The sequence below is a fragment of the Triturus cristatus genome, chromosome 6 (genome assembly GCF_964204655.1).
Source record: "Triturus cristatus chromosome 6, aTriCri1.1, whole genome shotgun sequence".
Lineage (NCBI taxonomy): Eukaryota > Metazoa > Chordata > Amphibia > Caudata > Salamandridae > Triturus > Triturus cristatus.
The window spans coordinates 1,230,210,956-1,230,238,200 of record NC_140589.1 but is presented as its reverse complement, the minus strand read 5'-3'; the positions used below and the strand labels follow the sequence as shown (position 1 = coordinate 1,230,238,200).

General features: G+C 45.5%; 1 protein-coding gene across 4 annotated transcripts in view; it reads right to left on the bottom strand.

Annotated features, from left to right (window-relative positions):
• SERAC1 (serine active site containing 1) overlaps positions 1–27,245 on the bottom strand; it is a 401,166-nt gene that overhangs the window by 118,626 nt on the left and 255,295 nt on the right. For all 4 annotated transcript variants that reach the window (XM_085612157.1, XM_085612159.1, XM_085612160.1 and 1 more), the window contains exon 8: positions 9,877–10,005. In XM_085612157.1, coding sequence (XP_085468283.1) covers positions 9,877–10,005 — 129 coding nt within the window. The remainder of the gene's footprint in view (positions 1–9,876; positions 10,006–27,245) is intronic.

Here is a 27,245-nt window from a genome sequence, read left to right as displayed (position 1 = left end):
TCGCTCCAAACCTTGACTGTCTAGTAGACATGATGACTTTATCAGTTATGGTGAATCAAACTCTTAATCAAACCATAATTGAGACAAGGATACATTTTTCATGTGGCTCAAACTAATATAGTCAGGATTAGTGTCCTAGCAAAACTGATGTGTTCCTCTGGAAAGTCATAAGCCTGTTAATTTTGAAGCCAAGTTGTTACAAAGCCCAAGCTCTTTGGCAATCCTATACTTTCTGATGATTATACTTTTTCCCAGAATCTTTTCCGATAACCTCTTTTTTTCGTGTGTCTACAAAAACATTCACTGAAATATTACCATGCTTTTTCATGTTTGCAAAATGATAAGTGTTCAATATATATTGTTGCATTTGTTTCAAGTGAAAAAGCTCTATAGCAAGTCCAACCAAACCCAAGCGTGTCGGCTGAAAATATCCAAGCTCACCTTCTGGAGGGAGTACACAGCTAGTTAAAAAAACTGAAGAAATTAAGAAAATACATCCTACGCTGAATGTCTGAAACTAAGATGTTCTCTTTTGTAACAAGACTGAAGTGTGCCATAGACACTAGATAGTCTAGAGTATCTAATTTCAGTGAATAGGAAGGCTACTTCCAGCAATGCAGCAGCACCACCAAAATGATGTAAATACAGTGAGAATACATATATTAGCAGTATTCTTACAGCCCAACTACAGAGGAAATGTATTACTCAATTATTTTGCTCCTACACTTCTTCATTCTGGAATAATTTGGAGTAAGTAACACTAATCGGGGTATGTGCCCTGGTGCCTGGGAGAGCACAGTAGAGGACCTGATTATGGTGGAGATAATCTGCTTGAGCTCTGGGACTGCTTCCCAAGTATACTGCAGAAAGCATGCTGCAACATAAGAACAGAGTCGGTGATACAATGTTAACCGGAAGGTGAAAGTGATTCTAGATTTGCCACCTGACACCCACTTTTGGATGGCTGCTGAGGACCCGGCTGTCACCTGCAAGAGGCGCTCATTTCCCCCTCACCTTGCTGAGACCTGCACTGTGGGTTGAGCGTACTCATTTCCTGGGACATCTGTGCTAAAATCCACTTCTCTGCCTTGATACCCTGCGGGTACCACCTGCAATAACTATATGGTCTGCATGAGGGCCACAGCCCTATACCTAGTAGTGCCGGAGGTGGCCGGGGAGCCGGGATTGGCTCTGTTGGAACTGTGACTGGTGGTGAAGACAATGGCCTCAGGGATTGGTAGATTCAGTTTGAATGTCTGCAGCAGAGGGGAACCCAAGACCGCCACCCCAAGCCTGCAGTACCCAGTCTACGATTCTCATGGCTTGGTCGGAGCTCAGGTTACCAACATATGGGGGAGAGATTGTGACAGTGCAATATACTTCTCTCCTCCTTTTCCCAGCCAGGCCATAGTGGCCTACAGATATAATTGGCAAATTTGGGCTGCACTAGATGCAGGTCTTCTGACAGTCCCATCTGAAAGAGAATAAACGGGCTTGACTTCTCCTGGGCTAATGGTACAATACATTGTTATAAAGGATCACTGAGATGTGATATCTGTGTCTGGAAAGTCGTGCCTCTTCTTACTGGAGTTCTCTGCAATTGTGTTTTGAACTGAGAAACTTCACAAGCCCTGCCTTTTGCCTCCACCCCAAGTGCTCTGCTGGGGTTTTCAAAGATGACAATTTGTAATGGTGCTTGGGGAATGTATACCCTCTAATAATCTGTGTGCTGCTCTAAAATAGATATGCTAGCGAAACACCATACTTGTTGGCCCTCCACAAGTGTCATCTACCATCTACTTCTCCCTCTGATCAGCTACATGCTAATGAAAGACAAGGTGGCTGACTGCTCTTCTTCCCTTTTGTCTACCCATGGATGATCCACAGATGACTCTCTCACTGACATGTCATACTCGCTCGTATGCATTGAGGTATACGTCACGGACCAGTGATTCGGTTATTACCCAAATGGCTAGGACCTTGAATGCCCCCCTTAGTGTGGGGCAGGATTTGACTGACTGACTAGTCAGTATAGTAAGTAACGACACTCGCAGCCAAGCTACGTGGGCCCTCTTTGTCTCAGACGAAGTACGGACATCCCTGGCTCTGTCACGTGCAAAGAGACACGGAAAAAATAAGAAGGACACCACAACAACAGAGCAAAATGAACAAATATACTAATGTAGCTCCAGGAACAGATCTGCAACCTTGCTCTCCTGGGAACTTAAATAGCGACAGGGATGGGGATGCAACCTCCCTCACTGATGTTATTCTTCAGGCAATAGAAGACAGCAGCACTTTGTTTGAGGGGAAAATTGATGAGGCTGAATGTCTCCCTTCTCTGACAATCTCTGCAATGTTGTGGATCTTGACATGGAGAGCGAGAGCTGCATCTCTGTCACAGATGTGATCCACGCCGCAACGATTTACAGATTGTGATGATCCCTGATGGATGGAAGTGATCTCACCAGTAACAGTTCTGTCCAAATAGCTTAGGACATGGATACCTCTTGAAGATTTCTTAAAGTACTACTTTATCTAGTGTGCACGCTGGGCACTTCAGCTGTGGCCTCTGCCTGGGGCACCGCCCAGACATCTGAATACAAGACTGCTTAACTACATTGACCGTGAATCCGTGATGTTATACTGCATGTGTCATATTACAAAGGGGAGCTGTTTTATAACTCTTAAAAGGTGATGTTATTTTCAGAATACATAAAGATGGTACAACCGCAGCATAAGCCTTTGGTGACAGTCAAACAGAAACTTTGTCCTATGAAAATGGACAACCCTCTGCTGTGTCTAACCAAGCTAAACGTGAATTTTAACATAAAGCACACATCTTTGATGCACTCAACGTCATGTTCATCTCAGTGTAAAAAAGATGGGAGCTCTCAATCAATCAATCAAACATTTGTAGAGCGCACTACTCACCCATGAGGGTCTCAAGGTGCTGGGGGGGGGGGTTTGCTACTACTGCTCGAACAGCCAGGTCTTAAGAAGTCTCCTGAAGGTCAGCAGGTCCTGGGCCTGCCGCAAGTGGATGGGGAGGGTGTTCCATGTCTTGGCGGCGAGGTGGAGGAATGATCTGCCACCGGTAGTCGTTCGGTAGATGCATGGAACGGAGGCAAGGGCGAGGTCAGCGGAGCGAAGCTGGCGGTTCGGGGTGTAGAAGGTGAGTCGTTTGTTGAGGTATGATGGTCCGGTGTTGTGGAGTGCTTTGTGAGCATGGGTGAGGAGCTTGAAGGTGATCCTCTTGCTGAAGGGGAGACAGTGAAGGTCTCTCAGGTGGGCAGTGATGTGGCTGTGGCGGGGGAGGTCGAGGATGAGGCGTGCAGAGGCATTCTGTATGCGTTGAAGTCTTTTCTGGAGTTTGGCCGTGGTTCCCGTGTAGAGGGCGTTGCTGTAGTCCAGCCTGGGTGACCGTCCTTCTGGTTCTGGTGGGGATCCATCTGTAGATCTTGCGAAGCATGCAGAGGGTGCTGAAGCAGGAGGATACAGCGTTGACTTGCTGGGTCATAGTCTAGGATGAACCCCAGGTTGCGTGCGTGGTCGGTGGGCGTTGGTGCAGCTCCCATCGTGGCCGGCCACCAGGAGTCGTCCCAGGCAGAGGGGGTGGAGCCAAGGACCTCAGTCTTGTCAGAGTTCAGTTTCAGGCGACTGTTCTTCATCCATTCGGCGACGGCCTTCATTCCTTCGTGGAGGTTGGATTTGGTGGTGGCAGGGTCCTTGATGAGGGAGAAGATCAGCTGGGTGTCGTCGGTGTATGAGATGATGTTGAGGTTGTGCGATCGGACGATGTTGGCGAGCGCCACCATGTAGACGTTAAAAAGGGTCGGGCTGAGGGATGATCTTTGGGGTACGCCGCTTCAGATTGGAATGGAGGGAGGAGGACTCTCTGGGTTCTGCCGGTGAGGAAGGAGGTGATCCAGTCCAGGGCCTTGTTGCAGATCCCTGCGTTGTGGAGGCGTGTGCGTAGGGTGTGGTGGCAGACGGTGTCGAAGGCGGCCGAGAGGTCCAGGAGGATGAGGGCCGCGGTTTCGCCATTGTCCAGCAGGGTCCGGATGTCATCAGTGGCGGCGATGAGGGCGGTTTCGGTGCTGTGGTTGCTGCGGAATCCAGACTGGGACGAGTCCAGGTTGTTTTTTTCCTCGAGGAAGCGGGTCAGTTGCCTGTTGACAATCTTCTCGATGACTTTCGCCAGGAACGGGTGTAGGGAGATGGGCCGGAAGTTCTTAAGGTCCTTTGGGTCAACCTTGGGTTTCTAGAGTAGGGCGTTGACCTCGGTGTGTTTCCAGCTCTATGGGAAGGTGGCGGTTTCGAAGGAGCTGTTGACGATCTTCAGGAGTTGGGGTGCGATGATGGAGCTTGCTTTGTTGAAGATTTGGTGAAGGCAGGGGTCGGATGATGAGCCGGAGTGGATGGTCTTCATGCTTTTGGTGGTGTCATCGTCGTTGACATGGTTCCAGGAGAGCAAGAGGCCAGTGTGGCTGGGGGTCAGTGAGTGTGAGGTGTCGGCGGCTGTCTGGGGTGTCTGGGTGTTGAAGCTGTTGTGGATGTCTGCGATCTTGCGGTGGAAGAAGGTGGGTAGGGAGTCGCAGAGGCCTTGTGACGGTGGGATGTTGTTAGAGCTGAAGCTGGGGTTGGCAAATTCCAACACGGTGTTGAAGAGCTCTTTGCTGTTGTGTGCGCTGTTGTTGATTGCGTTTCTTGAAGGAGGTCTGTTTGGCGGTTCGAGTGAGTTAGTCGTGCTTGCGGTTGACGTTCTTGAGGGCTGCGTGGTTGTCTGGTGTCTGTTCGTGGCGCCACTTCTTCTCGAGTCTTCAGCAAGTCTGCTAGGATGCCCGGAGGTAGGTGGTGAACCAGATGGCTCTTCTGTCGGCATGTCTGTTTGAGGGTTTCTTGATCGGGGCGAGAGTGTTGGCGTAGTCGCCGATCCAGTGTCCGAAGTTGCGGGCGGCTGTGTCGGTGTCGGTGGGGTCGGTTGGTGGGTCTTGGGCGAGGGTGGTAATAAGCTGGTCTTCGGTGACCTTGTTCCAGCTGCGGTGCGGGATTCGTTGCGTGTGGTTCGCTTCTCGAAGGAGAAGTGGATGCAGCGGTGGTCGGTCCAGTGGAGTTCGGTGGTATAGCTGAAGGTGACGTGGTTGCTGATTGAGAAGATGGGGTTGAGCGTGTGTTCGGCGGTGTGGATGGGTGTCGTGACGAGCTGTTTGAGTCCGAGGTTGGCGAGGTTGTCAAGCAGGGTTATGGAGTTGCTGTGGTTGGCATCCTCGAGGTGGAAGTTCAGGTCTCCGAGGAGGATGTAGTCCGTGGATGGAAGGGCGTGTGTGCGGACAACGTCGGTGATGGCGTCGTTGAACTGTGGCCGGGGTCCAGGGGGTCTGTAGACGAGGGTTTCTCTGAGGGTGGTGTTGGGATTGATGTGGATCTGGAAGTGTAGGTGTTCGGCAGCGCTGAGGGTGTCTTCGGTGCTGGTCGAGATTCTGAAGGTATTCCTGTGGACAATGGCGATTCCTCCTCCTGGTCTGTTGGTGCGGTCCCTGCGGGTGATTTTGTAGCCTTCCGGGATGGCTATGGCAATGTCGGGCCCCGCAGAGGGGTTCATCCAGGTCTCCCTCAGGAAGGCGACGTCTGGGGAGGATGAGTCAAGTAGGTCCCAGAGTTCGATGGTGTGCTTGTGTACAGAGCCGGTGGTGAGTAGTATGCATCTGAGATGGTTGCGACCTGCACCGGTGGGAGAGGCATGATGTGTAGGTGTTCGCTGGCTCGTAAAGCTGCAGCTCTCAGGCCTCCTAGATGGAAGGGCTGGGTCCCACCATATGGGGTACTTGCCACTAAGATAACACTGCCAACATGCCACAGGGACTTTGCCAGTTGGTCACGATGACAACCAGCAGGTAACAATGGACTCTGAAGGTAATGGGGACATGTCACACCATGATCATCTTCTGTGCGTTGATGCTGATGGCAATGTCACGATCGGACCTTTAGAGGAAGAGTCTATGTACTACACATGAATTTGTTTGGTCTTTGTCTCTCTGCTGTCATTGACTCATCAGGACGCCTCTTCTTCTTTGGGTAAGGAGATTCTCCTACCACCTTCTCCCTTTAGAACATTTGCCTCACGCACTCGATAAGCTAGATGCTGAAAGATGGCTCTGGCATTATTATCATTGACATTGGCCGAGGCAAGTTGGGGACACAGGAACCAACTTTTGTTGGAGCTAATCTGATAGGCCATGGGCTCGTCCTATCCTGGCCAAATATACATTGATTTTTGTTTCTCTACTATCATTTTCTCCTCTGCTCTGCTACTTATGGCAGGCCAGCGAGTTAGCTTCCTCTTAATCACATGCTCTAACTTCCTCCTGTTTTTACTATGCATGTATGCTGAACAAAATAGTTTCACTACTCTTGCTAAATAACCGTGAATCTGTAGTTCAGGCAATCATTCTTTTGAGGATTGAATACGGTAATTCTCTGTATTTAGGCCTTCCATACTTTCGGATTCAGCGCATCCAATTAGTTCAGAACATTGCTATCTAATTTCTGCTAAAGCTTCCACCACAGTCTTCTATTTCTGCTCATCTTAAAGATCTACACTGGCTCCCAGTGGGAAAACGAATAATTATCCAAATCTATGTGCCTATATACCTTTGCTTTTGTGAGGCCTTGAAAACCTGGCTATTTCAATTAGCTTGGTCTGTTTCTTTTTCTTTTGGCTCTAGCACCTGTATACCCTTCTTTGCATATCAGTTTTCTCTCCACCACTATACTTCCTCTTAATTGCTTCCACGTATGATATCAAAGCATGATTAATCAGATTAATGTGGGATAGAATGGTCATTGCTGGTGAGACGGTGGGCTTGTTGCATTTACAATTCATGATGGGGTTTATGTAAGAACATTGGTTTACCTTTATTCTTAAATTGTCTTCGACCCTTATAATGGACTACAGTTTGGGTGGCAGATACTTCTGGGGCAGAAGTGTGGGGGAGAAAGGGGAAAGGGGATTTGCAGTTCTTGCCCAGAGGGGCTATCCTCTAATTTACCAAGAGACACCCTCCTGCTATTCTTATGTTACAAGTGACTTACCTGTGGGATACCAGGTGCACTGTCCATGTGGTCACTAAAAGTATTCATATTAAGAAGGTTGGTACATGATGGTAGCAGTTATGCAAAGAGGCTGAACATTGGCTTTCATTTGATTTGCTTTTGCATTCCCCTCAGGTGCCACATTGAATGAATTAAGCGCACTTGTGACTGAAGGCAATTTTAATGAAGTAATTTAATCATGAGCTAGATGTGTGTAAGAGGTGAGAAACGGAGGTGCACCAGCCCTCTCCACTCCCTGACTGGGCAACCGCTCTATGTTTTAGTGGCATATGGCAGTCCTAAAACATTCAATCTAGGGAACAGACCTACTTATCGGCACCCCACCAGTTCTCTGCCTTCATTATTTTTCATGCCTACCTCTGATTAGTCCTAAGTGTCAGGAGCATGTATTTCACCTCGAAGTCTGATTATGCAACACTGGAATTCCACTTTAGGTACTGTCTAGATGTGAAGCATGACATTTGGCACCTAGATGCTTGACCAAAAACATCTTTTTGATGCATCTTAGGGAAAAGGCTGGAGTCTACATCCAACAGAATCTTGGATACGTCCCTGCTCTTAGAGGCCTTCATGTTGGTTATACATGGATGGGTGATGCCTACCTTCATAACCATGACACTGTTTCAATCCTGATGCTGCATTTGGGCACAATCATCAATGAAGCCATTCAGGAAGGTAACCTCTCTCAAGGGCTTTGTACTACAACTATTCCTGTTGTAGCTAGTCAGGACGTTCTCCGGACAGGTGTGATTCCTTCTGGGCCATTTCGTTCATCCATGTTGAAGCCAAGGTACTGGCCAAGATCCTGGCTAACTGAATAGTGGAAGTCATTAACAGCTGCACCACACAGACCAAAATGGCGTCATGCCACTGTGGGTGATCAGACATAGCCTATGACAAATGCACTTGACCCTTTCACTAGCACAATCACTAGACGGTCTTTCTGCCATTCTGTTGGTTGATTTTCAAAAGGCCTTTGACTTTCTAAGTTGAGTACCTATTTCGGATCCTTGTGCAAAAGAACCTAGGGCCTCATTCCTTGCATAGATCAGATTCACGTATACCAACGCCATCACCAGAATGTGTGTGGCTTGTGTTCTCTGTGCTTCACTTTGAATGCAGCAGGGAATAAGACTGTGGTGACCTCTCCTGCCTTTTGGCCTCATAACTGAACCTCTTCCAGCTTTAATCCAACAAGATGGCCTTGTCTGGGGTCTGGAGTGGGGGTTTGCGGGGAGTGTCCGCAAGTGACCAAGCAAGTTTCCATTTATACTGACGACTCCTTAGTGTACGGGAGGTACCACACCGACCTTTTGTGTAATAAAAGCTACTTATGTTCAATAAAAATAATTGTGAGCTACTATTATTACTAGAGTTGTAATAGTAACCACATTAGACACGATTATATTAATGCCCACTGTATGTAGCAGTGATCCACTCAGTGCATCAGACATGGCTTCCAGCAGGAATGTTAAAAATAAATGACTGTCAGTTTGGAATATGATGGGATATAAAACATCCACTGCTGCAAAGCCCAAGCATGAAAGTAAGAATGTTAGTAATAAGTGTCCCCACATGATTCATCATTCCAAAAACTTTTTTTTAACTATATTTTGGAAACTCAGCCATTTTTGAACAAACATCAGTTTAAGAGTTCTGAAAATACACGTGTTTGGCTGGAAAACACAGTTTTGGCACTCATACAATAATTAATTAATACATTGACATATAATTCAACCAATTAAAAGCTTTTAATTTAGTATATTGTGATGCACACAAGAGAGCTACTTAAAGTAGCTGGATAGCTACCAGTACTCGTTGGAGAAGCCTGGTCAAGACAAATATGAGGCAAACCTTGGGTTTAGTGGTCAAACGAAGCATATACCTAATGGCTGCAAGGGAAATTGTGGGGTGGTGAGGGCGGGGTTGATTAGCAGCAGGCTGTCTATTACTTCTTTGGGTGGCTAGAGGGTTTTAAATACTTGGGATATATGACATTGAATATCCATAGATATACTGAGAGCTTTTGTTTTGGAACTCCCAATGGCCATTTTGGGTAGGGTCACTCTCTTTATATGGTGGCCTTCCCCCTGCTTCTCCAGAACTATCCCTTTGAGATCCTCACATTTCTTTGAAAAAAAAGTACAATCATACAAGCTTGCCTTCCATTGAGTATATGGAGTGCCTAGCTTGGCCTATAAGAAATGTCTCCAGTCGGTCTATGATGACGGTCTAGCTATGGCAGACATGCTGCTGTACTACTGGTCTTTTATAAAGTATAAGGTGGCCCAAAAATGTGTGGCAAAGGGGTTCTTTGCTAGCTATCGCTGTTGGTTTGTAGACATGTATGTAAATATTTTATGTACTGGTATTTGTGTAACTTGGACCTAGTTGGGGACAACAGAATGCTGTACATTTCAGGGGGGGGCGAGGGGATTATTAAGTTATTCAAGACTTTGCACATCAAGTGGGAGTTGCACAGTTACATTTCGCACAGTTTTGACACAAAGAAAGATAATTTGATTTGTTCAGAATCACACAGTGTTTAGTCAAGTACCAAAGCCAGGAATCAAACCTTGGTCCAAGGTGTGAAAGCTGGCAACTCTGGCCATTAGACCACACTTTCTCCATGCAGTATTTATGCAAACAATTACTTACTTGATGCAGACAGAGGCTAGAATTTGAAGAGTCACTTTTATGGAGACAGTTTTCACCCTCACATTAATGTATAGTGAATTCTGTCAGATAATCGTGAATTACCCTTTGTGCTGCTAGGGACTGGCTGCTTTCTCTCAAAGCCAAGGATGTAAAATACTGAACACATTTGTCCATTTCCGTCTGTGGCATGGAAGCTAGCAAATGGCGGAGCTCATCTTCTGTAGAATATTTCTGTAACAGAAACAATATATCACCAACTTGGATTCCTGATAGAAAATTAATAATGGTGGGTAAAAATAGCATTGTTATATATATTTTTTTTATTTTTTTTTATTGACATTTCAAAAAGGTACATTATACAAACCATAAACAATAAACCCCCAGACTGTAGCATAGTAACATTTGTCTTACAGTGTCTTTAGAGTCTTCAAGTAACCAGCAATTCCACAGATATCCCGATAAGGCATGGTACTTCCTTAGTCCATGGTGAATACTTGTAGATAGTCAGTTAGATATGTCCAGTAGTCTTTAGGCTTGGCCCCAGGTGGCAGTTCCTCCGCGTAGATGTGGAGCATGTCCCTACTGTACGCCAGGTCACGAAGCCACTGTCGAAGCGTTGGACATGTCTTACTGTCCCAGCACAGGGAAAGTCTACGTTTTGCCACTGGCAACGCAACAGTACAAAATTTACGCTTACGAGCCTGCATATTCTGACCAATGCCCAACAAGCATGTACGAACCGTACAATTGATAATTCCGCCCACCATTTTACCTAGTGTTGTGGTAACATTAAGCCAGTATTCATGCACTGCCGCATAGCCCCATGCTAGATGCAGAAAGTCAGCAACCTCTGCTTTACAACGCTTACAAGTCGCATTTGTGCGGAGACCATATGCATACAACCTGGCTGGCGTATAGTATGTTTGGTGGAGATATTTAAAGTGTATCATTTTCAGATTACCGTTAGGCGTAATCAGACCGGTGAGAGCGTACGCCACGGTCCACTCCTCCTCGGTAAGTGGGACCTCTAGCACCTCATTCCACTTCCCCATCGCCTTAGCTGTTTTGCTATCTATATCGGCCTGTAGCCTACTGTACAGATTGGACACCATATGTTGATTATTGGGCGTATTTAGCACCCATTGTAGAGTGGACATCTGCGAAGGCTCTTCGGGGTATGAGGGGTACAGTGTTTTGATCGCATTTTGTAGTCTGTAATATGTAAAGCGGAATAAAGTCGTTTGATTACTAATATATGTTAGATCAGTGAGCGATTGAAACACACCATTACTGTAAAGGTCACCCATTTTGTCTAGCATTGTTATATTTACCATCAAATTCAAATACACAGTTGTATATTTGACAACCTCGCTGAATGTTAAATCAATTATGAGCTCTTGAAAATCAGTGCAAAACGTGCTTGGAATCAGACAGTGTTCCCAATTGCAATACATGAGGAAAACATGAATGTCAAGACAAAACCTCATATGCTATGCTCAGCACCCTACAACAGCATTTTTATTACAAAAATATACATTTTCAATAGTCAGAGAAATAGCAATAATGTTTGTCACATAACCTGGGGCAAGGTTGTAGTAGGATTTCACTTCTGAATGATCGAACTAACTTAGACATGGAAACCAAATTGTAGCATTTTCAGCATTTACTTGCATTTTCATGATGCCCGCTCAGACTATTCCGACTGCAATATTACATTTTTTTTCCTTACTATTGGCAGCGCAATGGCAGATATAATTTACTAAAGCTATCTTATAATAATAATTTGAGATCCCTTATATTCCTTGGGGTATTTAGAATCAAGTTACTTATCTACAATGTTGGTCCAGAGTTGGTGTCTTTCATAGATTTACATGATTGGATTATTTTCAGTCATCAGGCTAAGAATCCTCATTAGTATAAATAAGCAGTAAACATTGTTAAAATAGCTTCAGGCCCACAAACAGCTGCATATGAAACTCACTGAAAAGCACGAAACCCGAGCCAATCAGGTGAAAGCACCCAGTACTCTCCCTCTATGAAAGTCAATAACAAGTGAGCCTCCGACCAGGGAGGAAGGTGGTTCATATGTGAGTCCATAAAACATTCTATATTACACACAAGTAACTCTTTTCTTCTCCAGCATTGGATCTTTCATAGATTCACATGCTTGAATCATAATAATTACCAGTACACCAAACTCACCTTAACAAGAGAGATTTCACAAAGCTACTTGCATAACTAAAAAATCTTCTGCTACATCTACTTAGAGGGAGTAATGCCCGCTCTCTCATGTCGCAGTAACAGCATTTGTTATGCAGAGGAACACTAGTGTAGAGGGATGCCATTGAGGACCTGTTTCTTGTGAAGTGTCCCATGGCTCTCCGTCGCAGAGTTTGATTCATCTTCTTGCCCCAAAAGGCAATGCATGCAGACGGACATTATAACAGGCCAGAGAGAGGATGACCTCTACCAGTATATCCAAAGGCCCCAAAGATCTGATAAGTGCGTCTAATATCTTTAATCTTCTGTTGGTAAAACTTAAGGCACCTACATACATCTAGAGAATGCAAGTATCTTTCTGCAGTTGTAGTAGGGTTTGGAAAGAAGGAATGGAGAACAGCCGACTCATCAAGGAGGAAGTCTGATAGCACTTTGGGTATACACTTTGGGTTTAACTATAGGAGAACCTTGCCTTTTCAGCATTGTAGAACTGGCATTTTGATCATCAACGCTTGCGATTCAACTAGTCTTCTGTAGGATGCCAATGCAAGAAACAATGTGGTTTTCCAAGGAAAGGAATGTTAACTCTGCCTTGTAAATTGGCTCAAATGGAGGAGCAATAAGATATATCAGGACTGTGTTTAGCCCCTAGTTTACTAGTGTACAGACTGATATCTCACAGTAGAGCAGGCATGAAATGGACCTTTCATAAACTGCTTGATCACTCACTCTGGGAACAAGCATTGTCAAGGCTAATAGATCTCACTAATGGGACCTACTGGCTTTCCAAATGTATTTTGGCGATGCTCTACAGCATCAGGGGAAAAGCAAAAAGCTTTTTCCAGATGATGTGCAGCATCTACAAAAAGATTTTTTAAATGGCGCAACAGCGATTGTGTCATTACAATGGTGCATGCATGCGTGATGATGTATGCGTGCATGCAGCACAATGCATGTGCGCCAGTGGAAAGATACAGGTGCCATTTGCGTTGTTTTTTTATTTGCTGATCTTGGAACAGTAAATACAATTGTTTTTTGTGTGAAAGCACAAAATTAAAAAACAAAAAAGGACCGAAGGGTTTGGGAGGTAATGGAGGAGCTGAAGAGTGGAGCGGGTAGGGCGGAGGAGTGTTTTTAGCAGCAGACTAAGGAGACAGCAACACAAGGGCAGTGGGAGAAGTACAAGCAAAAGCAAGTAGAGCAACACAGGGGTGGGAAAGAAGCAAACAAAGGAAGGAGAACCGTAGGGGAGAAACACACGAGGGAGGGAGAAAGTCAGAGAACTGGGGAAAAGTACACTAGAAAACAGAAAATGTGTGAGCAACGTGAAGTACAGGGCACAGGGGGCGAGCACATGCGGGAAATAGCTGGAAAACACATGCACTTGCATTGGATGCTGAACCATAAAGGAAAAGAAAGTCCCCTAAAAGTGAGCAGTGGAAGGATACAAATAAGCCAAGCAAAGAGATCTTAAAGAGGCTATGCTCCAGAAAAGTGGCAAGCATAAGACGGACAATCTGGGACAAAGAAAGGCACTGAATAAGAAGCAAGCAAATAAGAGTAACAAGAAAGCCAACAGGCAGGTTGAAAATCACTGTACTTTCTTGTTAAGCCCACATTAGTCTTTGCAACCAGACAGCTTGCCCTGTCTGGTAGGCGAGACCTAAAAATGACTGCGTTTGAGAAGAGTGTCTGAACCTTGAGAGAGCAACCAGGTGCACCTTCACTAAGGCATGCTTGAGGCCGGATCTGGCTAGCTGTAGCAGGTATGGCAGAATCTGATGAGAAGGCACAGACAGTGTATGAAGGCCTTCATTCGCTCAATAGATACAGAATTCCTTCCACTTAGTGTTGGGTGCCTTGGAAGTAGATGGCAGGCATGACCATGGTAAGAAAATCCTACAGTCTTTTGGAATATCCAAATTGTAAATGATCAGGATCCAGACTTTGTGGATAAAGACCTGCAGCTTGTGAAGAAGAACCTGCCCCTTCTTCCTGGAAAGATGTTCTGAAGTACTCTGAGGGTGAACAGTGGGGCACTCAACAGCCATAATATTTTAGTGCACAAATATGTCTTGTCATGCAGGGCTGACAACAATCACTCTTCAATTTGGTAAGGACTTTGGGACCAGGAGGATCATGGGGGCTGGAGGAAAAGCGTACGCTTAGACTTTGAAACAGTTAATTGAAAACGTTTCCATTTGAGTCGCTGCTGGTAATGCCTGCTGGCAAAGATATAGCATTTTCTGGTCTCACAAACCAAAAATAGATTCATCTGGAGTTGACCCCATTTATGTAAGAGTCGCTGAACATTTGGAGTGCCCACTCGTGACATTCTGAGAGACACTGAATAAGGTCAACTAACTGCTATGAAGACCCGGCAGCTGTTCCACCATCAGTTTGATGTTGTTGGCTATCGCCCAATTCCACAGTGGTTGAGATTCCTCTGACAGGATGTGTGACTTCAATCTGCCGTTTTTGACAACGTAATGCATTGATATTGTAATGCCCATCAGAATCAAGGCTGAAGTGTTGCGCAGACATGTAAGGAAATCCCATAGGCATCAAAGAATAGCACCAAGCTCCAAGATGCTGATATGGAGAATCTTCTTGGCTTCCAAGTATTTGCCTTTTGTCAACAAGTTATACATGTGGGGTCTCCATCTGCTCATTGACATGTCTGTTGTCAATATCATTTGATGTTGAGGATGTTGAAACAGTAGACCTTTCAAAAGATTCAGCAGCATTTACCCCCACAAAATGCCAGTTTCGGCCACTAACATTTACTTAGACCTACCAAGTATCCTCAACCCGTCGCATTGAAGATGTGGCTCCTACTGGATGGCCGTATTCAAGCCTACAACGTGGGAGCTGTGAAATCCATGAAGACATTAGCCCTAGCACTGACAAGAACTGTCTGAAATGGCACTGAAGTTCAAAATTGTGTTTACAATCTCCCGATTGGCCCTGGGAAAATAAATGTTTTCCCTTGAGCCCTGTCAAAGTTTGTCCCTAGGAAGATTTGAGTGGTGTGGCATCCTGGTCAGCAGTCTAGCTCTCAATGAAGCAAGAATTTCAAATAATGCTACTATACTGGAATAACATACTTTTAGAATGTGTGGACTCGATTGAAGACAGTTGGAAAGGGCTGTTACGAGCTGGCAGGTTGATGAGCCTCATGTACAAATTAAGAAATAAAACTCTATTTTTCAATATCTTACCCAAGTGTCTGATTCTGTTTGAGTAACTACCTTCCAAGAGAGTGCAAGAGTGTGGGGGTGCAAGACAGCCACACTTTAGTGAGGCTCTACTCGCTGCAGTGTTTATCTTGTATTTATCTGACATCACAAAGCACATCGACTTTATAGACCCGCACTGTTATTGAGTTAGCTGGTGACCATTGCTAATTTGCCGTTTGATATACCCAGACGGAGTCGCATTGCAGCGTAATTCTGAGACAGGCCTAGGAGGAATTCTGGGCTGTGAATGGTGATTGTGGTGTCTCCGTGCTTGTCGGTGCACAACCCTCTGGAGGGTCGAGTCAGCATCTAGAGACAGCTTGTAGTGAATAGACCTGTCATGAGATGCTGCCAGCAGAACTGTGGTGAATGGCAGCAGTGCCTATAGGCCTGGTTAGTTGCAAACCTAGAGGGAGGCGGCAACTCTGCTAGGCTCTCCAGTGTTGAGACTCAGCCACTTTGGGTAGTTCAGAGTGAACATCATTCCATGGAGGAGTGCCAAGCAGGTGTTTGTTAATTCTTCTGATCCCTCTCTGGTGAACCTTTCATCAGACCGTCGTACAAGTATGGAAACAACTATCAGCCTTTCTTAAACAGATGCACTTCTGCTGGTGCTAAACACTTGACTAAGTCCCTTGTGTTGACTTGTGGTTGACTCGGAGGGCTTTGAATTAGTAATGCTGCTTCTCTACAAAAATCTGACATAATGACTGCAATTCTGATAAATGGGGATAGGGAAATAAGCATTCTGAAGGACATCAGTCAATCCGCTTCTTCGAGCATGAAGAGGACCTAAGTAAATGAGACCATTATGAAGGACTTCAAGAACATATTGAGACACAGCAGACCTAGATGGGTCTTCAGCCACCAGATTTCATTTTCACAAAGAACCAGGAATATTATCCCTGGCAGATTAGTTTTTTCAGTGCTTTCTTAATAGCAACTATGAAGAGGCATTCAAAGGTTTTGGATTACATCTGGTCCAGGTAGTGCTGATCTCTTCTAGCTTGTGGGCCGCTTTTGTGCAACTTCAAGCATATGTCCATAACCCAACAATCTGTGGTCCCAACAATCTGTAGGGATGTTGTGCCACTTTAGGGCATAATCTGATATCCTTTCCCCCTCCCCACACCCCAAAGGGTGAAGGTTAGAAGGAACCATACTACTAGAAAGTCAGGTCTCTTGTGTGTGTCTCAACCAATGGAACATGAAGAATTTTGTCATTTCGGCGAAGGCTTTCTGTGACCCTGTTCCTGGTTTCTAGAACATACTTGATTGTTGTATAAATGGCAGTAATGTCTACACTTCCTCTGCAGGGATCTGTGTAGCCAGGAGTTTCCTCTGAAGATCTGTAATGTCCTGGAGCCACAAATCTAGAAGGTTTTTAAAACTCTGGTGCTCTAAGAGAGGGAGCTGCTTCAGTGTCTAATCCACGTTTGCTCAAAAGTGTTAGACCATAAACAGACATATCAAGGACTTTCCCATGAGCTTCCAGTCAAAAGGCAGTGTTCTTAAGTTTCTTTAAAATAATGCCGCTCCCGAGAGCTGACATAAGCCTAAATTGGAAATGTCCACTGCAGCATCTACAGCAGCAGCTAACCAATTGGCTCCTTCCTGCATGAACCAGTTTCACTGCCTCTTTTTATTCGCAGGCAGGAGTTCCAGGTACTGGGTGATGTCACTTCACATGTGTCCATCGTAACAGCCTAGATTAACCAGTGCTTTACACCGCCTTAATAGATGTTGTTGCACTGGAACGTACTCTTTTACTTTGTGCGCCTATATTCCTGCCATTCCAATGATGAATTATAGAGGGAGGCATGATTTAATTGCATGACCTGTGTTCAGCTGCCCCACCGACAAACGAGACAAGGCGCAGGTGAACTGTGAGATAGTATGATGCAGAGTGAGCATTTCTTTTCTTATTTGTATCTACAGCAGATACTGTGGCTACTGTCTTTATTAGTTTAATGTCCTCTGGCCAGATGCAGTTCAAAATAGGAATGGGCTTGATAGGGACCTTGTCCACTATTCCTTAGAATCACAGATGAAACATTGCTGTCCTGCCATTGTCACAAGAAGGCCACATTTCATTGGCACACTTTCCAATAGAAGGTGAACCCTAGAAATATTGTTTTTGTAGGCACTAACATAGGGGAGCCTAATGGTTGTCCTGATCCCGAGTGTCGCTGGCCTAGTTGGCATCTCAGTTAGTCTGCTCTTCTGATCCATCTCCCCTGTCCTGGACTTCATCCTAACTTTCTTCTAAGATCTGATTACCCATATCCTCTGGAGTTGATGGAATTTATATAGGTTGGTATGGAGGTGAAGGGGCTGGTGCAGGCAACTGAGGAGGAGGCACACACCAGAGGTTGCTGCTCTAGTGAGTTCCTAAGTTGACTGGCAGAGAAGGCCGGTGTCAATCACGTGTAAATACACTCCATGATTTTCTAAAATGTCATGAAAAATCAACAGGAACCGGCACCATTTGTTGTTCTGATAGACAACATATAGCTCTGGCTAAATTACATTGATAGTAATGATCATTTATTAGAATGACCAGGAGCCAGATGTCATAAACTATGTTGCAGTCTTAACCCTACGATTCGCAAAATCAAAGCATTATAGACTGCAAAATGACATTTAAACCTATTTTGCGATTCTTATAAGGCTTACCGAATTGCAAATGCGGTTCTGCAACTCATTCTAAAACGCAATTAAGAAGTGGCGTGAGAGTGTTACCACCTACTAATATTGAAATAAAATGAGATGCAAACTGCTGAAGTGTTACTGACTCCACAACGTTGGCGGTAACAGATTTCCAAAGGGGAAGCTTATCCCATTCAACGGTTTCTGATTTGGGAATCATGTTGAGTGTCCCTGCCCCAGCTCGCGATGTCTTCCCAAATGTGACTTTTTTTTTTAAGGAAGCCCAGTTCTTTGAAGGAACATGAGCTGGAAAAAAGTTCCAATTTGGAATGCAAGCACAGGTATGGTGGTCAGCTGTTCCTTACAGGTCACATTCACTGGGTTTGGAGCCAATCACAAGGGTCGCAAATAGCTACCTGACTAATCAATATTGATTAGGCAGATCGTTGTGTGAGCTCCCGAGATTGAAGATTTTAAGACGCAACCTATTAGAATGTAGGTCGCTTTGCAAAATGAGATATAGGTCACAAATAGTAATAACTCTTTCAAATCGCTGGAAGATTTGTAAAAGAGATGTCCCTTTTTTTAATCCCACCGGTGAGCTAATCTATTGCGGTCTTTGATGTTTTCAGCGTATTAGAAAAATTAGCTCAAACTGAAGGTTTCACAGTCTGCCCTAAGCACTCATCACATACGTACGTTACTCTAACCAATAACCCAGCCTTAGAACTCCACCTTATCAGAGATTTTCACCATGAACTTCACACTTGTCAGTGTCTATTATTAAAAAACAAAGGACATTCCTTTGTCTACTCGATTTCATTAATCTATTTGTGTAAACTTCCCAAATGTAAGCGGAGCATCAATATGCTGCATGCCTTACTGAGGAAATCAAGAAATCACACACATTAAGAAAGCCCCATAGCTCAATAAACCTTGTTACCTGGCAGCAAAGACCACATTTGCCATTGGCTTCAGGATAGCTCTGACCAAATCGCTGGGTCACCTGGACATCACTTGCGTGAACAAGTCACAAAACTTAAAATAAGACAATTTCCACTGCTGTCCCCAATTAGTGAACCTTCTTTCCACCATCTTTACATCTGGTTCCCTTCTCTTGTTTCTGTTTTAGGAATTAAGATTCTTTATTTAGAGGTTTTGTATAGCATGTACAAGACAGAAGAGTGTCAGAGCGCTTTACATAGTAGCAAGATGCGCCCTCTTTACTGCTAGTCTATGATCAAATGCACATTTTCCTAGTAGAAATTATATTTTATCGTAACACTGATTTTCCTTCTTGAAACCTCTTTGGACAATAAAGGTAAGGGCCTCCCTTATGGTTGCCAGATAGCAAGACACCTACTCTTAAACAGTAACATTGTTTAGAAGTGACACTGGTAAAACACCATTTTCACTTCAATTTTAAACGTATTGTATGATGGTATTTTCCCAATGTAAGGTGGGATGGAATTTCAAAATCAGGGAGTGCTTACTGAGAAAGAGTGTTTATTTTTTTTTGTCTTCCTCATGGAAGAGGTTTTGAGAAGGAGATTGTCGGTGCTTATAAAAAGGCATTGACCTCTTGATATCTGCAGTTTCTGAGTCAGATAGATTGGGGTACATGCCTGAAGTACTTTGTGCATGATGAATGCCAGTCTGGAGATAAATCTTATTTCTACTAGGAGCTAATTCAGCCATTGGTGAGATGTGGTCAAACTTTCTTGAACCTGTCACTAACCTGGCCGCCACATGCAAGACTACTCAGAGAGTCAAGATGATTTTTAGGGACCCATAATAGCAGGGTGTTCCATAATGTAGTCTAAGTACTTGTGACTGGCCTATTCAGTGGAAGTCACTGTCAAGAACGAACTGATTGAGGGCGTGGCCAAGCCGCCGACCCTAATGGCCGTGCGGAGGTGAAGCTACGCCAGCCTTCCCGCAGATCCGGCCCCTGTGGGGCGTGTGCAAAGCTGCACCGGTACAGATGCCATTAACTACACATTAAACAACAGCACGATCGAATGGCATGAAGATTGGAAAGTCGGAGAGCCCCTGGAAAGCAACATTGGCACTGCGAGAGTGGAGCGCAATAGCGGCCTGCATTAGACCTACGCACACGCCGAGCGTGGAATGTAAGGCCAGGATGGGGAAACACTGTTCCCTGGCCGAGAGCAGCCCGAGCACCACAACGATGAAGAAGCCGGGGAAGAGAAAAGGGACGGTAGCGGTTGCGGCAGCCACGATGGTGCTCAAGCAGTCGAGAGGACTGAGCCGCCACTGACACAACTTGCGGCTGACAAGGCCTGAGGTGAGCTTGAGCTGAGCTGTGCCGGAGCTGAAAGGGCGGATTGGAGGCCTGCTGACACAGGGCGCGGACGCGCCAAACACTGCAAAGTGCTTCAACCAGGAGGGGGGCGCTGACTGTTAGCTCACAAGCGGGGAAAGAGTGCCCGGGGGCCCTGCTAGGCGCGGTGAGGCCTTGGGCAGCTGACGGCTCTGGGTCATTGCGTGCCCCATGAAGCCCCCCCCCACCGGCTACTGAAATCAACAACGAGAGAACCAAGACACACACTGCCGGCCAAAAGCAAGTGTTCGCAGCGGAGGAGACCTGTGGGGGCAGGGCCCTGAATACTATTTAATACTGGGGTACTGAAGATCGTTGCTGGGGCCCTGGGGTTGCCTGGGGTGTCTGTTGCGGAATCTACATTCATAGTGGCAGTGAAGGTTCTGGACACTTTTCCCTTCTCCAAGACAAGCATGGCCAAGAGGAACCCTAAGCAATGCAAACTGCCATTTGAAGCTGCAAAAGATAAAGCAGCCACCTCACGCACAGAAGAGGTGGAGGACGCCCCATCGGCGGTAGGGGAAGACATGGAGCGGTCAAGTGCAGAGGCGCTCTTAAAGAAGCTGCGTTCAGGTTTTAAGACACTGCATGAGAGATTCAATGTGCTTGACAAAAGACTAGATAAAATGCATGAGCGGATGGAGAGGCACGAGCGACGACTAGACATAGCAGAAAGCAGAGTGTCGGACCTCGAAGATGGAACAGCGCAACTGTCGAAAAAGGGTAGAAAAACTGGAGCGGCATGTCAAGACGCTAGCTGTGAAGGCCAAGGATTTGGAGGCAAGAGGGAGAAGGAACAACCTGCGCATATTGGGGGTGCCGGAATCGACGAACAGCCTGCATATGGGCCAATTTGTGGAAAGGCTGTTGACGGAGCTGTCCAGGGATGAAGTTTTTACCACTACATTTGTTGTAGAACACGCTCAAAGTTCGTTGGGGCCGCATCCAAATCCAGGCCTCCTGCCTCGACCAATAATTGGTAGGCTATTAAACTTAAAGACCGGGACATTGCGCTACGACTGGCAAGAGAAAGAGGGCCATTAACATGGCAAGGCTCCACTCTATCCTTATTCCTAGACTTTACCATCATGGTGCAGGAAGCCAGACGCAAGTATGCAGGAGTCAAGGCAATGCTGCAAAATCTTAGATTGCGATATGGAATGCTCTACCCGGCGCGGCTACGGATCGACGTGCAGAGGAAAGTACGCATATTTGACACCCCCACGGCTGTTCAGGAACTCTGCAACTCTTTTTCAGAAATTCAGTAAAATAACCACCATGGGTAACCGGGAGGGTCTCAACCTGAGCTCCACTCTAGTGCTATCATCAAATGATTTCCGATGGGGTAATCACATGGACAGACGCGCCTGATCCACAAATCTACAGATAAGTTTGGCATGACTGAATGTAGCAGTGCACACAAATCAATCCTAGTAAACCTGTGAATGCTCTATGTGGTGGTGCAGCGGCCACACATAGACTGGAGACACTATAGAGTTCATGATTCAGAAAGCGGGGCCTGACGTAGTGTTGCCACACCCCCAGTGAAGTTCACAAATACAGAGAAATGTTACGCCAAGGATGGCATTGGGGAGTTACGCAATTGTTATGTATGATGGTTTGGGTTTATGCTGGGTGTTTAGACGCTCGGCTTGGGTGGGAGAGTGGGAGGGAGAGTTGTGACAATATGTCTCTTATAGGTGGTGGGAAACACCGCAGAAAAGAAGGCAACAGTGTCCAGAAGTGTTTAATGTCAGGATATCACTATGCATAGTGATCAATGACAGCGGCTAATACAGACATAGCGTTCATGTCATGGAACATCAGGGTGCTCAATAACTCGCGGAAATGCAGACAGGTGATACAATACATGCGCAGGCATGCAGTAGATGTAATGTTTCTGCAGGAAACACACCTGGCGCCCACTCGCGTACCTACTTTGGGCACAACGTGGGGAAAGATAGATTATTCGCTAGCTATAGTACATACGCACGGTGGTGGCCAAGTTGATACGCAGAAATTTGCCGTTCAGCCACTTACACACTGTAGCAGATCAGACAGGGCATTATTTGCTGGTTTTGGGGGTGCTGTTGGGGCACTGTATATTACTGGTCAACGTATACTCACTGAATGTAGATGATAAATTACAAACGCAAATTGCCCTGTTGGACGCATATCATATTTTAATGGGGGGCGATCTGAATATAGTATTAGACCTGACACTGGACAGCACCACCAAAGCGCTTCATGCTAAGCTGAGAGCCCCTATGGCCTTAATGGAACTCTGTGAGCGATACGTGATGCATGATGCGTAGCGTCTACGATGCCCTGCTGGCCTTGCGTACACGCATTATGCGGCGCAATATAATACATGGACGAGATTAGATTATTGGATACTGTCCCGTACTATGAACCCTTGGATGCAGGACGTATAGGCATAAAGAGACGTTGGCGATACCCGGAGAGAGCACTGATGGAAAAAGTCTTTAGAAGTGAACTCAGGATGGCAATAAATGAATATTTGGAGATCAACGCAGGATCAATCCCGCACCACGCTACTGTATGGGAAGCCTACAAGGCATACATGAGGGGGGTACGCATCTCCAAGGGTGCAGGGATCCTAAAGGACCTCAGTAGTATACAAATTAGAGGGCGAACTTACACACTTAGACCAAGAACAGGCTGACGGTACATCTCATGACTATCTATCTAAGAGAACGGCCTTATTAGCGGAATACCAGGAACCGGCAGACAGAGAAGTTCACTATTAGTTCAAAGATGCCACAGTAAGAAGATACTGGGAAGGGGAGAGGCCGGGCCGAAACCTGGCATGCCTACTGCAGCCACCACTTGGGCAATCATACATAGCAAACCTGCGTGGACCACAGGATGAACATATTGCTGACACAGCCGGAATTAAACGCGAAGTGTTGAGATACTATACAGATTTATATACCACCAAACACACAGAAGGGAACAGTGACATAGCCAGCTACCTGGACACTATATCTATGGTATGGCTAACGTCTGCTCAAAAACAATTCCTAAGTGAGCCCTTCACTGTTGAGGAGCTTAAGCAAGCAATAGAAGCCATGGACAGGAACAAAGTCCCAGGGCCGGACGGATTCACAGGCACCTTCTATAAGACTTATAAAGAGCTACTGGCACCGCAGCTGCTAGAAATGTATGCTGAGGCACTAGAGGAGGGTATTCTTTCCCCCTCGTTGCGGGACGCTGTTACATTGCTACTTCTCAAACCCGGGAAAGATCCAACGCACTGCAGCCCCTACAGGCCATTGTTGCTATTAAATTTCGATATAAAAATATTGGCTAAAATGGTGGCGACCAGAATGTCGCTACTGCTGGGGCAAATTCTATCACCAGTACAGTCCAGGTTCATCCCCCATAGATCGACTACATTAAACCTTTGCACGTTCTTCTCTATGCTGCACAGAATAGAGCCCACAGTACTGGCGATTGCGGGACTTTCTGGACACGGAGAAGGCCTTTGATTGGCTTCAGCGGCCCTTCCTCCAGGCAGTGCTGCGCAAGATGGGTTTCCCTGTGGGATACACGTCATTGATTGCCTTGCTGTACACCCTGCCTACAGTGCAGATAAGAATTAATTGCACAATAACTTGTTCCTTTGAAATAACGTGAGGCATTAGGCAGGGATGCCCGCTATTGCCGCTTTTGTTCATCATTGCAATGGACCCCTATTGAGACGTCTCCACAATTTAAAACTGGCCCAGTCCTGGTGACACTATATGCGGTTGATATTATGTTGTGTCAGACACCCTGCTGAGAATCTAGCCCCACTGCTTAATGAGATAGCACATCTTCGGGGTTCTATCAGGACTGCACATAAACTGGCCGAAATCAGTGGCATTCCCACTGACTGATGTACAAAACCATACATGTGTAGGGTTCCCACTGACGTGGTGCGACACAGAAACCCGGCACTTGAGAATTGTCCTGCATAAGGATAAGGAGCAAATATTGCAGTTAAACTATGGACCAGTACTGGAACAACTAACTGCTAAAATAGACCGATGGATTGGGCTACGGCAGGGTGGCCATAATTAAAATGATCATTTTACCGAAACTGCTATATCTCTTTAACAATTTTCCCATACCACATACAAATTCATTTTTTACTCAGCTACGGACACACTTGGTATGCTTGATATGGGGAGGACGGCAACCGCTCGTTGGGTGGGATACCCCAGTGCTACTATATGAAAAGGGAGGGTTTGGAGTCCCGAATATGCAGTTATATTACTTAGTGGCACAGTGCAGCTTTGCATGGCATTGGTACCACCCAGATGCCAGATTGCCTTATGCGAAACCTGAGGCAGATCTGACCTACCAGCAGGGCTGCCACTAGACAAAGAGGATGTGCAAACTGTGTCAAATACATGCTGGGCCTCGAGGAAACTGCTTTGTGTAACAGGAGGTGTCGAAGTATATGCCTCCCAAATTCCTCTGATAGACAAACCTTGGGTACCCATCACAACAGAACCGCTAGTAAAGCACACACTGAGGCAGTAGGGGCTATGTACATTTGGGGATGTATTTCCTGGGGGCCACATTTACTCACTTACAGAAGATGATCGCTTTACAGCTGCTCCGGTCATGGACCAGTTTGTACTAACCAGACTCCAAAATATGCTGCTGAGCCACATATCCACTTATACCCTAGAGCCAGACATCTTCACGCCGCTGAAGTTACTCATATCCAATACAGACAGGAGCAAACTCATATCCAAATTATATCATGCTAGCTTAGAGCGAATGCCGGTGTGTGATAGTAAGGTCGGAAGTGCATGGAAAGCGGATCTGGGGCACCCCATCACAGATAAATTATGGCAAGAGTGTTGCACGGTCACCCGCATGGTATCATGTAACTACAGACACAAGCTGCTCCACTACAAGTTCTTATCCAGAGTATATATGACGCCAGTGAGAATGGCAAGTATAGACCCGTCTTGCACAAAACTGTCCTAAGTGTCAGGCCCCCAGGGGCTGCTATATCCATATGACATGGACATGCAACAGGGTGGCTGGGTACGGGAGCACATTTTTACAGCACTGCAACAAATGACTAGCCTACAAATCAGGCTGTCTCCTATAATGGCCTTGATGGGATACATGGCGGACATCCCTAAAGCGATGTGCAGGTATATTGGCATAGCATTACTCATTGCAAGAAGAGAGTTGGCCATTCACTGGGGTCATAGGAGCACGCCAACACTCGAACAGTGGCTTAAAAGTTTAATGTATTCCGATACTCATAGCGAATTATATGCTGAACTACAACCCCCAGCATCTAGGCCTATGGATATATGGCAGTCTTTGAGAGATTATTAGAGAGATAAGGTTGCCACAGACAACAGCCAATGAGCACCACGTATAACAATGGTAGAATTGGATTGGACTATAGACACAGTGCGCGGGGAAAAGGAGGGATAAGATAAGTATTAAGTACTTTAGGCAGCTGAATGGAACTGACAGAAGGGAGAAACGATTTAGTAATATAACCTGTATTACACACCGTGATAAATGAGCGCAAAGTGATGCACTATGTTGAATATTAATAGGCATGATGTAACTGACGATGTCATGAATACTGAGACAAAGAGCACTGTTGTACTGACGATTGTAATTTTGTCGAGACAAAATAATAAATAAATTAATAAATAAAAGAATTAACTGATTGATGGCTGAGCCAGCTAGTTCATAGAGTTGATATGTTCTTGTGTGTTCAGGTGCTTGCCTAATGTTCAATCCCAGAGGCCTGTAATGATTTACAATGTTCAGGAAGCTGTCAAGCTTTCCTTTTTTCTTGAGCCAATTCTGTGCTGAAATACAGCAGTTCACACGAATAGTTAGTCAGAATTGGTTTTAGTGGAATTAGGTGGATCTCACTGGGGACTTTCAATAATGTATTAAAGTCCACTGGGAGCAAACGCTTAGGTACAGTTGAGTGCCATCATCATTAAAAAAAACGGTAAGAGATGTTTGTGAGGCTCAGAATGAAGGCCAGACATTTCCTTTCTATGCCGAATGTCTCAAGTGAGATCTTTAAGCCTTCGGGAGCAGAGAGGGTGCCTTGTTATATAGACATGTCTGGAAACGGACATACAGTTATGATGAATTGATCAATATTTATTAAGCCTGAAGCGAGCCATTTGAGGACTGTTCCAATCAGTCCCACTCTCTCCTCAACTATCCTCTGGAGAGAGGTGTGAATTACAGGTGGAAGGCCACTGAAGAGTGCATGAATCTCCCTCGTCCAGAAGGTGAAGGTCATCAGCCACAATTTTTTATCATGAAGTAGTTAATTTGATTTTATAGACAGCGTTGGTTGTGATTTAATGCTGTTCTCTTGCGCCTTGGCCAGAAATAGTAAGTTAGAAACTGCACTTAAATTATTTAGATCCTAAGGATCCACTGCCTATCTTTAGATCTAGCTTGACAGTGCAGCTGTCCATGAGTTCTGTCGTTACCAATTCAGTAAAACATACATTGAGTGAGCTTCGGCTTTACCCACAGATGTATTATTTTCTCATCTTGTGCTATTGGCAAGTTGATGTATCATATCACTTCATATGGAGTGTTGGAAATGCATGAAGTGATGTTTTATACCTCAAACGTACACAGCACCACACATTAAATTCTTCATCTCACAGGGCCACTGTTTAGAGAGAGCAACCACTTCTTTTTTTTAGGTCTCGCCTGACCCAGCGCATGCGCTGGTCTGGCGAGACTTTTAGTGAGGGATTAAAAAAATGCTGCCATGGCTGGCCTAGCGCTTGCGTTCACACGAGCGTGCACGCACGCAGCCGGGTCATTAAGCGTGTGGACGCTGCAGCTGCTTTAACTTTTGCAGCCGCGTGCCCACTCGCTCCAACCTGTCCGTGTCCATGTCCTTACTTTTGCTATAATCGCGACACCCACGCTTCACTATTAATGTTAAAAAGTAAAGCGCGGGTGCCGCAATTATAGCAAAAGTAAAG